Below are 12729 nucleotides of genomic sequence, written 5' to 3'. Positions count from 1 at the left end.
CTGGCTCCTCTAATCTGAAAGGCCTTGATCTTTTCATCTTTCTCCAGGACATCCATTCAGGTGGAATAGGTATACACGAGCCTCTTACTATAAGGCACAGGATAAAACATTTCCATCTGATCTCATGTCTATGGTAAGAGGTAGGCATCAGTGTGTGTACTTTGCCCTACTGTCTTCTCACTCTCTCTCCAGAAATCAACTGACAATTTGCTCTCTTTCTTGAGATCCCAAAATGGTGCCAGTCTTGGCTTTACCTTTGTCTTTTACTGGGTGGGCACAAAAAGGATATGCCCTGTGGTTCATAGCAAGGCCTTCAGGGTATCAGCCACATGCAGTGAGATCCTTGTGTGATTCACCCAGTCTCCTGGAGACTTTAGGGTTATGAATGGCCTGACAAAGAGGAAGCACTCTGACGTTCAAGCCCTCCAGGTCATGTTTGGGAGTGTAAGTGTCTTATCAAATTCTTGAGAAGAGGAATCCGTTTTCCTTGGGATAATAACAGTGCCCCTAGTCTTCTGTTTAAGAGCTAGGGAAAAGGGTGTATTTTCTGAGTTCAGCGTGTAGCAAAGGGGAAACCATCATTCTGCTGGATTTGTTACAAAATTCAAAGCTCTTTTTAAAAAAGGGGGGAGGGCAATTTAAAGCTTGAGGGTTCAGTAACAATCCAATCTGTAGCCAAGTTGAGTTGATCTAGGAATTCAGAGGATTTGCTCTCTTGGTTACATTGCTTCAGAGATTTTACTGACTTTCCTGAAGCCAATTGTTGCCTTGGAGTTAAACTTTAATGTTGGGGAAAACTTGAAAATCTGTCTGTCTTCAAGATCAATCAAAGTGTTCTTCATAGTTTCCCTTGGCTTTTTTACTTAATTACATTTCTTTTTTAGCCAAGGTTTTTTTCTTCCTCACAGCCAGCTTCAGTCTCAGTGAAGTCCTAATGATTGCTACATTGCTAATATCACAATAATTTCCGTAAGAGCTCATACATTAGTGTATCAATATTTTATATGCATCCTGGAGACCTAATTCCTCTATCCAGAGAACAGGTTCATCCCAGACAGCAGCAGTGTAAGCTTTTCACACACCCTGCCTCATGCAGAGTGTGTCTCAGACCCACCGTTAGGAAGAAGAAGTTGTTTAGTTTCCAGGGTCTGTTGAATTCTGGGTGCTCTTTTTAAGCCTTCCAGCATAGTGACAGAGGTGTGGGTTGTGATTTTGTCATACCTCTCCACCAGATTGATTTTGTGTGGGCTATTGAACAGATGTCAAATGGTGGTAACTTTTGATCGCTACTGAACTTGGCTGGATTTGAATGAGCGGCATTAAAGATTATTATTTTCCTGCAGGATAACTCAGAAGCAGAAGCTGGGTTATGAGGGAAATGGTTGTTATTTGCAAGCATATAACCTATATAGTGTTCAGTTTGCCTGCTTGTATGTTGTGTGCAGGGACCATTTCAGCAGCTCGGATCCAATTTGAACGAGCGCAGTGTCATTCAAGTTGATTTTTTTCCTGTAGATGCTAGTCAAGAATAGGGGGTCATCATAGTTTGGGTTTTAATTTAAAAACCAAAAGATGCAATACCCATACAGCATGTGACTCAATAAGTTTGTAGTATGCAAACCAACTAAAATCAGCTGTATTATATGACTGACTGAGTTACCTCTGATGCTGTACTACTGCTCTCAGAGAGCGAGCTATTGGAAAGGACAGCAGCAGAAGCAACACAGGGCTTGGGAGAGTGGGAGCAGCCTGCAACAGGGATACCATACCAGTTAGTCTTCAATGATTAGAAAACAGGAACGCACATAAGCACAAGGTAAAAATGATGACCAGGGCAGACAATGCGAGGGACCCTGACTCTGCAGCCACTAAGTTACTCTTGCCTAGTGAAAGGAGTAAAGCCTAAGATGGGATCATGTAGCTAAGGGCCTCATTAGCTTGCTGGGGATTGCACTTAAAGTTTCATCCATTTCTTAAGACACAATTGTTCTCTGTCCACATCCTATCCTTTTATTGCCTTGTGCACTTCTGAGTAAAGGAGCTAGCATACAAGAGTCTTGAGATTATAACCTTTCATGATGGCTAACTGCGTGTAACCTATAACCTTGTTTGTTCCCATTCTTAGCCTACACTCACGCTTGAGGCAGAATGCATCATGGAATCACAGGGTTAGAAGGAACTGCAAGGGTCATCTAGTCTAACCCCTGCCAAGATGCAGGATTTGTTGTGTCTAAACCATGCAAAACAGATGGCTATCCAGCCTCCTTTTGAAAACCTCCAGTGAAGGAGCTTCCATAACCTCCCTAGACAGTCTGTTCCATTATCCTGCTGTTCTTACAGTTAGGACGTTTTTCCTGAAATTTAATCTAAATCTCCTGTGCTGTAGTTTGAACCCATTGTCTCTTTTCCTGCTTTCTGTGGCAAAAGAGAACAACTTTTTAAGGCAGACTTTCAAGTATTTGAAGACCACGACCATGTCTCCCTTCAATCTCCTCTTTTCCAAACTAAACATACCCAGTTTCCTTCAGCCTTTGCTAGGATTACTTGCATTGTTGTACACACACTTATCAAACAGTTAATAATTAAAAGAATGTAAAGGCTACAAAAAGAAGCACCCAAAAACCATGAAATGCTCAACTAATATTTTCTCTATGGAATTCTATAGGTGGTGGGTTTTGGTGGATATTTTTTTTAAAGAAAATCTCTAAAGAAATCCTTTCCTCTGGAATTATATGCTAGACAGTAATAGAACACTCTGTACTTTACAAAATGTGCACTCAGTAAGTCATTGCTTCATTGAGGGCATAATTTTGAGTATTCAGTTTGCAGAGGAAGAGATCATATAAAATCAGGCATTCCACAAACGCCCTTAAGAGATCATATTCCACACACCCTTTCTCATTAAATGAGAATTTCTCCTTGTCTTACATATTCATGCATAGTATCAATGGAACGCTGAGACGCTGTTTGTAAAACCTGTTCTCATATAACAAAAACAAAACAAAACTTTGTGCATTCATGAAGTGTGTTTTCTAAACTCTGAGAACTTGGACAAATCCAAATGGATTCGTACTACGCCCTAGAAAGGTACATCAATGAAGCAGAGACTATGTCTTTCACAAATTTCAGGCTTCTAACCTACTGGAGCTGTTCAAAAGGAGGTTACAGAAATTGTTGTAAAATGACAAAATTGTACTTTTTTTTTCAACTCTCTGTATATTTGAACTATTTTGCTCAATTTTTTCAAAATATTCTCTCATGGGCTGAGGAAAAAACCTGGACAATTTCAGCTTTTAAAAGTAAAAATTCATAAAAGTTGTAAGTTAAGTGAAAAAGGCCCACTGGAATGGTAACACTCAGGCAGTGTTAATGACCAGTACACCTACACACTGTGGATGGATTTTCAAAACCTGTCAGAGTTAGCCCATCACTAGCCACTTTTGAAAATCCTAAAAGAGAGAAAAAGATCATACAGACAGATCAGATGTAGATCTAATCCACAGAAAACTGAAAAAACATTTGCAGAGTGTCATGGGCCCAGTCAACATTCAATTAAAAAAACAAACAAACCCACCAGTCAACCTGTGTAGGGCCCATGTGCTGCTAAGCATTTCCAAAGACGCGTAGACAGTATGCCACAAAATTATTGTGAAGAAGTCTCAGCACAGTACTCAGGTTTTCATCAGAGACACCTTGTTTAAAATCCTATGTCCTTCAAGCTGCGTTGGTGGAGACTGAAACTGTCCAGACAAAGGAGATGAGACTGTCTAGCATTAATACACAATTTCTGTACAGCAAGTGATTGCAAAAAATCAGGATGATTTAATGTAGTAAGGATTACAAGTGATTCCTCTTGCATATTTGTAATGATGAAAGACAGTGAAAGCTCATCAGTATCTATTTTTCTTCCTAGCCTATAATATGAAATCAATGGGTGACTAAGAGGGCTAGATCAAACTGAGAACCACTAAAAGGAGCGGCCTTCCACGGTGTAGTCGGACTGTAGAACCTATTAAGCAGTAGGCCATTGAGTCAAATGCTGCGGCTGGACATTTGTAGGAGGACTAGATAGTCTTATGATGCTTACTAATAGCTGAAGGTATGCAAGCTAAAGTAATGAAGTTTATCAAACTTCATGCTTCATAGTGTACAATGGTCACTTGCAGGTATGCAGAAGGAGTCTTCCCCCAATGTTACAGCATTGTATAACTGGCAAATGTTCTTTTTCCTCTATTACTCTTAAGTGAGGCACTTTTCTGAGTCATTACCCAGCAGGCATGGCTCAGTACTTACAGTATTAATCCTGGTCTGGCTGTTGACGAGGTGATATCATGGGAACTGTTTGGTTTACTCTATGACATAGCCAGGTCTTTTGATGACAGCACAATGCACTTTGGCAGGGGCATCAGCAGAGTGGTTCGGGTTGCAGAGGCACTTGAGTGCAGGGCTGAACGCTTGTCTTTCTGAAGCACTCTTGGGTTTTAAGAAGCTGAAGTAAATTTAGTGCCTGGTGCTTGTAGTAAGTTGGCTGTGTACAATTTTGATATATATGCAACCAGGACATTAAGACATGAACAGAGAGCTGCAAGACCTCCGAGATAGTGGATTGAGCCTCTTATTTTTTTCCTTCATAGAACCATAGGGATTTCCTGAATGTTTATGAATTTGTGGTTTACTTATTGAGTTAGAGCCTGATCTTCCGGATGGTCAAGTCAACACACTCAAGTTCCATCAAAGTCCATGAGAGTTCTGTGGAGGAAGCAATACCTGCATAGTATTTAGAGATAACTTAAGTGGTAGCTCCATAGAAAACACTGATAACTGACCAGTGACACCAGCTCATTCTCTCATTATAGGAAAGTAAATAATTCCTGTCATCTTGGTTGAGGAATGAAGAGGCACCGGTGCATTCCACTGATGAATATTTCCAAAGCCAGCTGACTTTGTTGGTGGAATATATGTTTGTAGTGTAAGCCACAGTCTCTAGTTTATCTCAAGGTTATTATTACTATTATTGAGTGCTGACATTGTGCTTGCACTGGACATATGTAGGAGATTCAGTCCTTGCCCTGAGGAGTTGCAATCTAGAGCAGTATGACAATACTTTCCAGTTTTCTAACACTGTCTATCCAAGGGTCTGAATGCACATCGCAAACATTAATGGAGGAAACTTCCCAACATTCCTGTGAGTGAGGTGTTAATAACATCAGTTTACACATGGGGAAACGGAGGCCACAAAAGCTACTTACAGAGATAGGAACATACAACACAGATCACATGATTTCCAGTCCTGTGATTTAACTGCATGACTTCTCCTTCTTTTCTGCACACAGACACAACAGGTTAGACGCATTTAATATACCATGTGATGGTCCAAAATTGAGGAGGTGTCGGAATTTTGCAGAGATCATTGTAGGAGGACTGTGCAGAAGAAGCGTGTGTGGAGGAGCAAATTGTTTGGAGGTTAAGTCATTCACAGGCTCAGGGCCCATCATATGGTGAATTAGCTAGTTGGCTTAGTCTTCAGAGAGAGCTGACCTATGGCTAGAGAAATGTAGGGCATTTGCTACAAATTTCTTATTTCAGAAATGTTAGGTGGAGACAGTTCCAGATTTTAATTGTAACTGCTGTTCACAGAGCTTGCCTACTGAGGGCTTTCAGTGTCTCTGCAGTGTTTGAGAGCCCTGAAGTGTATACATACACATATTTATAATGTATAAACACGTGAGCATAGATAATATAAATATAATATATGAATGTCAATGCACACATAAACTGCTTTGCATTAAAAAGTGTGAGAAATTGCACCAGAGTCTGAAAGCATGAGCTCCTTTTACAGTGAGAAAGGAGGGATGTGATTTCATATAGCACTTCCTGCCAGTCAACAAGAAAAAAAGCAAAGTGCAGGTATAATTTACACCCTGAGGCAATCGAGAGCAACACTAAGTGAAAGCAAAACAACACAACTGGCTAAGCCTTCAAGGCATGCAGAGACTGAATTGCGCTCGCTCTCTCTCTCTCTGTGTGTGTGTGTGTGTGTGTGTGTAATTGAGGGAACAGGGACACAGACTGGGAGCAAATCCTTCATCCTTATTCAGTGAAGATGCTCATGGAATTCACAAGCGTTTTGGCTGTATAAGTGTCAGAATTTGCCCCAGAGTCTGCCCAGCACAGCTTGTGGGAGCCTCCAGAGGAAGATTGTCCAGAAGAACTCTGATTAGCCAGATTAACCTACTAAATGCTTAGATTGAGGTGATTAAGTTGCAGTATATTCCCATGTGTACAGGGGGCAGGTTCGTTCACTCCTTTTATGGTTTCCTTGTTGAAAGGATGTTTTAGGCCAAATTTTCAAACCTATGAGCAAAAATTGTGCCTGTGAAGTAAGTGTGTGTGTGTGTGTACACCCACTGAGAAACTGTGTGAGAAAAGCATGCACTTGTGTGTGTAAATCAGGTGTAAGGCAGAAGGATTAGTTGCCTTGCAGTTACCCATTTTGTTCTGCCAATGTAAATACACAGGAAGGGGAAGTAATTTTCTCTCCAGGGCCACTTTGAGCCTATTCAAGGGGAGTAAACTTTGACTGTCTAATTTTCCTCTTTTGTTTCTCTTACCCTCTCCCACCCTTGCTTTCCTATCCCCTCCTTCTCCTTATGACACTTATTATTTTTCAATCCACAGCAAAACAGTTCACATCAAGGTAATTGATGATGAGGAGTATGAGAAAAACAAGACTTTCTTCATTGAGCTGATGAGCCCACGCATGGTGGATATGAGTTTACAGAAAGGTGTAGTACTGGTCCTCCAGACTAATGTTAACATTCTTCTTTCCTCTTCTCTTTCTTCTCCTGCCTTCTTTTCTCCTCTGTTTTTTTTCTTTTTCTGTGATTTCTTTTTGTTTTCCAATCGCTCTGTCCTTAACACTGCTGTGCACGCACAAACTTGTCACATGGTACCTATGGGGTTTTAGCCAGATGGGGCACTATCCTGGGAGGGACCTTGGGAAGGGGACAAGATAGAGAGACTGTGTGTGTGTAAGCGAGAGATTAGAATACCACCCCAGCATTGTTGAAATGGCTGTTGGTGGGGTTTTCTATTGCTCCCATTGGCTGGAAGGATTGGACCTTCTGCGCAGTTTGCCCATTTGTGCAGCTTCAGTAGCAAAACATCTACAGGAAACATACCCAGATTCCTAGAGGAGCTGTCAGCCTGCCTCAGACCCATACTAATAAAAATACAAGAGTCAAAGCCCACATGAAAGCAGCACATTAGTTCTCACAATTTTTAGCCTTGTAGCCCCTGCCCAAGAGCCCGGCCCCAGCTGACCCGGGCTAGCCACGGCCATGCTGCAGGGCTTTCATCCCCAGATAGACCTACTCAATAGGGGCTGGTGAGTAATGTTTATTAAACAGTTAGAAAACAACTAGAAGCAAGAAACTAAAATATCTGTTGTTTTTAAATAAAAAGTGGGAGGTAAAAAAACCACCCAGTCCCCTCAAAGCCAAATGAGAGCTCCCCCCTGAATGGACAGCCCCCTGCCTCATGAACGCCCATGTGTGTATGTGTGTATGTATGGCTTTCTCTCTGTCCTGCTCCCCACCTCCAGATCCAACATCTTACCAGTTATGAGAGGGTGGGAGAAGCAATTGGTCCCTCAACTAAAATGTGTTTGATATCTTTGTGGCTGTTTTGCCCTTGGCTATTTCTGATTGGTCAATTCTTAGTCAGCTGATGAGATATTATTACCATGTGACACTAAACTATATGTGCTGCAGAAGTCACCTCCCACTAACCATCAGCAAGGTCCAACCCTCCCCTCCCCCTTCACTCCCTTGCCCACCCCCATCTTCCTCCTCTAATACTTTCCCACTCACCCTAAGAGCAACTACTACCAATGCGCCATATCCAGCAAACAAAACACTGCCCAAGGCAGCAGCAGGAATGGACTGCATGTGAGAATGGACTGCTGCTGCATCCGCTCCAACCAGCCAACCCACTGTACATGGCTGTCTTTCTTGTTGTCCCTACAGGAAGACCGTAAGGGTTAAAATAGTAGATGAGGAGGAATACGAAAGGCAGGAGACTTTCTTCATTGCCCTTGGTGAACCGAAATGGATGGAACGAGGAATATCAGGTGTGAGATCCTTTTTAAAAACAAACCAAAAGCAACCAAACCCCAAATCCAAAAAAGTAACCCCTTCTTCTCCCTCCCACCCATCTTTTCTTCTCCTCCTCCCCCGTTAGATGAATCACCTTTTATTCTTTTTCCTCCTGTATTCTCGCTCTCACCCTGTTTAGGTGTCATCTCTGCCTTTTAGAGCCTAGCTTATTTCTGATCCTCCTTTTGTGCCATGCTTGGGCCTCGGGCCTTATTAATATCATCAGTTTTGATTGGTTTTATTTTGTTTTGATGACATCTTTGCTGCTACCCCTTCTCTCCCCCTAATGCCGAGACTGAAGGGAGTGAAAAAGAACCGAAAAGAATGTAGTGCATGGCTATCTCTTCAACTCCCCTCTTCAGTACTGTATGTCCCACAGTCCTTCCCTCCTTTGTCCCCAGTCCCTTATGGTGCAGCGTTGAATATTGTTGTTGGGTTCCTCTGAGTCTTTGCTAAAAGCCTGTCCTGCACAGCAGGGGAATCACAGTCACAGTGTTTTGGTTTTACAGTAATAATACTTTGCACTTCTCTAGCTTTTTTTCATCCAAGAATCTCCAAGCACTTCACAAATATTCATTCATGGAGCCTCACAACACTTCTGTGAGGTAGGTATGAAGCCTTATTTACACCAGTAAAATGAGGCACAAGGAGGTTAAAGGACATGGCCAAAATGACACAGCAAGTGAGTGGGAGAGCTGGAAAAGAACTCAGACTCTTGAGTATCCAGTTTTACCTGCTATACTATACTTAAAAATACCTGTATCTGTTTACCTGCCCACACACTCAACCTCTTCCTGTGCCACTGTAATAATCAGTGTGTCTTACCATCACCACAGTGGCTCAGGATCTGGCCCACTTTGTGTAATTTTTAAACATAAGCACCTAGTGAAAGGATATCCAGATCTCCATTTTGGTATCTGAGCTGGGACCCAGGCAGGTTGATGTGCCTGTCTGAGCGTAATATGGGCACAATCCCATTTTAGGTGCTCCTGTAACAAAGATGCCAAATGGGGCAATTAAGTATCATGTGATTTTAGACTCTTCAAATATATCAAGAACGAGATGATTTCATTTGTCCCAGAGGGTGGCTATTAATGTAAGTCTAAGTCCCACCAGAAATGGATTCTGCTTTGGATGACTTGTGTTTTCGGGGGTGGAATGCATCCCTGCTGGTCTCTTAACGTGAGTGCGTCCAAGGTCACCGAGAATTCCTCTCAAGGGCATGCCATCAGTGTCACACAGTGCAGAACTGGCTTAAACAAATGAGGGCTCCCCGGAGAAGCCATCTGATGGAGCCCCATCCTTACAAAGCCTAGGCTTTGTTGTGCTATACCTGCCCAAAGCAACTCCTCCAGCATGGGGTTTACACAAGGCTGGTGGAGAGGAACAGCACTGGTGTGTGTGTGTTTGAAGATGGGGGCGTAAGGAAATAGTAGACGTGCAATTTCTGTTAATCAGAAGGAGGGCGATCCTTCTCTGTGCCACAGCCAGAGTCACTGCAGACGGGGACATTCCTCAGCGGGCAAGAGCTGTTATTACCTCTGAGCCCTGTCAGAATGAGGGAGCTTATGCTCCACACCAGGTGCCATGGAGCATGTATTACTGTTATGTGTGTTGCAGTAGCTCTCGGGGGCCCCACTCAGAATCAGGGCCTTGTTGGGCTCAGCACTGTGCGTGTGTATAGGAACGCATAAGTAACTCTGGAGAACCTGCAACCTAAATAGACAAGACAGACAAATGGCAGCAGACTGACAACGGGTAGACAAAGTACTAAAGGTACATATCTTGTCAGCTACAGTTTTCTTATTTCCCCAAAAAGTTCTCCCTATTACTGAGCCAATGCTCCTGTCTTCCACGCTGATCACCCCACGGAAATGTTATCGGTTATCATGTGCACTGGGTTGGTGTTGAGAGGCCAGGAATGCATTGTGCTAGGCACTGTGGGAACACATAACAACGACATGATCCTTGTCCAAAAGAGCTTGCCATCTAAGAATGCAGGGGAATGAGGGGGGTAGTGTGAGGTAGAAGTACCCAGTCAGAAGGCCCCTTTGTCACAGAAAATGCCTAATGGCCTCCTGGCCTCTCCCATCCCGCTGTACTTCTTGGTGGCAGCTTCAGCTGCTCTCCCCACCCCTACTCCATGGAGGGAGTTAAGGAGGCTACCTTAGAGACTCCCTGGGATGGGAGGAGAGGCCAGTGCAGCCTCTCCAGTTCCTCTGCAATCTTTGCATAGGTAACTCAACAGGGAGGGAGGAAACAGGTCACATCCCACCAGTATTTCAGACTGTCCCTCGTGGAGTGGTTCTCCATGTCTCAGGGGCTCAGTCTGAAGCCGGTGTGAAACAATAGCTCAGAGAGGTATGAATTGCCCCATTCATCTCAACTGGGTGATAACTTTTAAATCTGTTCTGGTGGGGCCCCCACTAACACCACCACACAGAGGACTCTTGGCCTGGGCACTTCACTGGTGACACCACCACATGATTTGGGTGAGATGGTATCACCCAGGGTCCCCCAGTGAGTAGATGGGGGCTCCTTTATCTGGGCGGAGGGGACACCCAGCCTGCCCCCCAAAAAAGGAGTAGTGGTGGGTCCCTTAGCAGGGCAACTCTTGGGTGGGTGACCCTGGCCATTACCAGCCCAAATGGGGTCAGGTCCATGATGCAGGACCAAGGCAATCGGGGATCCTCATGTTGGAGTGGGCCTGTCACCTTGGTTTGTCTTCATCTGCCCCTGCGGACAGTACAGTTCTCCTCTCGTGCACATGTTCTGAAGTCCTTTGGCTTCTTCTCCTCCTCACTACCAATGTAGAGCGTAATGGGGAGCAGTAGAAGAGGCACTGTTGGAAGTCAGTGAAGAGGAACTCAGCAGGACACTGCTGCACCTGTAGTGTCAGCCATTCATACTTGGATCTAGCTCTGCCATAGCTTCAATCTGGCTGCGGAGAAAGGACCGAGGAAGGTACAACAAGAGAGAGCTCGCATAGGACTCTGTTCACCCCCACTCCTGTGAGAGGAAAGAGGAAAGACACCTTACATGTCAGGCAGGGACTTGTGATAAAGGAGCAGAGCTAGTAGGTAGATGGCAAGGAAAAAGCTGTGACGAGACAGGTGAGGGTCATGAGGAAGAAAAGAAAAACACTGTGATTTTTTACTCTGAAATGTAAACCCATTAGGAAGAAAGGGCATCAAGATCTAGGACAGCAGCAGCAGAGGCTGAAGCCAAACAGGTTTAATTCAGTTCCAGTGAAGCAAGGGCCAGGCTGGTTAGTGACAGAGCAATGGCTTGTTGAATTTGCGAGTCATCTCTGACCACCTGAATTTTAAATTCTAGTTAGGTCAATTTGGTGGACTCATCCCAGTCCCATGTGTACAGTCTGTCTGCATTGCCAAATCACCATACAGTTAAGCACAAGTTTACTAGGGCCTTAATAGTAAGGGGTGCTGAAAGTTAGTACAAAGGTGACTGGCAGAGCAGCATAGGGGAAGCTTGCTTAGTATCTGTCAACCTCCAGACGTTTCCTGTAGCCCCTCACTTCTATGTAGTACTGCCTGGGATGAGAAACATCTGCCTGGTGACAGGACATGACGTGATTCTTCCCTTGTTGAAATTCCTTTTGTTTCTTATCCCACTTACGCAGCAGCTTCCTCTAACCAGGGAACCATCTGCCCATTAACAAATCTCCAAATTAACTTAAATTGGACATTGTTTACATTACCATGACGTTGTGTCATGTGACATTGTGACACTGGTCCACAATGACATGTTTCTTCTCTCATTTACACCAATGCAAATTGAATGTAACTCCATAAAAGACCATGGGGTTAAATGGTGTAAAACAGGTACAAATGAGGGCAGTGTCAGACCCTGAGGTCGGCTGGACAAACCCTAGAAGGCAGCTGCCTGCCTCCATCCCCGCATTGGAGCACCTATCATCACCTCCATTTACCAGCAGGACATGAGATACAATAGAAGAGGATGGTGCACTTGTCCATTTATGAGGATTATCTGCAAATTTCCAAGAAACATGTCCACAGAAGAGGGAGAGATGAACACATTTCATTAGCCCCATTAGGGTGTAGCCAATGCAAGGGCTCAGCACTTAAAAATAAAGGGAAGGAAAGAGGGTTTCAATGTATTTGTACACTGTCACCCTCTTAATCCTATGAAATCTCAAAAGATTCCATGTACTGTAGAGTGCTCCCACAAGAGGGCACCATTTGGTTGGCTTTGATGAAGAATTAGTTGGCACATAATGGTTTTGGATATAGAGCACCCAGCATTGATGTAGTGTAGAGTCCCCTACTGACATGTGACAAGGTCAACACAGACACATGCACCTGTGAGGCAGACAGACAAACACATGCAGAATCATTCAGTGACAAATATGCACACGCACACACACATATAATTATGACTTGTATTATCACAGCATCTAGGGGGCCCAAGTCATGGCCAGGACTCCATTGTGCTGGGCACTATACAAACAGAGAATAAAAAGACGTAACCTCTTTGGTGACAGAGTCTAATATAAGACAAGAGACAACACAGGGATACAGACAGACAAGGG

General features: G+C 43.8%; 1 protein-coding gene across 4 annotated transcripts in view; it reads left to right on the top strand.

Annotated features, from left to right (window-relative positions):
• SLC8A3 (solute carrier family 8 member A3) overlaps positions 1 to 12729 on the top strand; it is a 196676-nt gene that overhangs the window by 138251 nt on the left and 45696 nt on the right. For 2 of the 4 annotated variants that reach the window (XM_073348493.1, XM_073348492.1), the window contains exon 3: positions 8028 to 8131. In XM_073348493.1, coding sequence (XP_073204594.1) covers positions 8028 to 8131 — 104 coding nt within the window. Of the gene's footprint in view, positions 1 to 6678; positions 6786 to 8027; positions 8132 to 12729 lie in introns of all 4 variants that reach the window. The other 2 variants (XM_073348491.1, XM_073348495.1) reach the window with 1 other exon arrangement.

Source organism: Lepidochelys kempii, chromosome 6 (genome assembly GCF_965140265.1).
Source record: "Lepidochelys kempii isolate rLepKem1 chromosome 6, rLepKem1.hap2, whole genome shotgun sequence".
In the NCBI taxonomy this organism is placed as follows: domain Eukaryota; kingdom Metazoa; phylum Chordata; order Testudines; family Cheloniidae; genus Lepidochelys; species Lepidochelys kempii.
The sequence above is the reverse complement of the archived record's forward strand: the minus strand, read 5'-3'. Positions and strand labels throughout refer to the sequence as shown.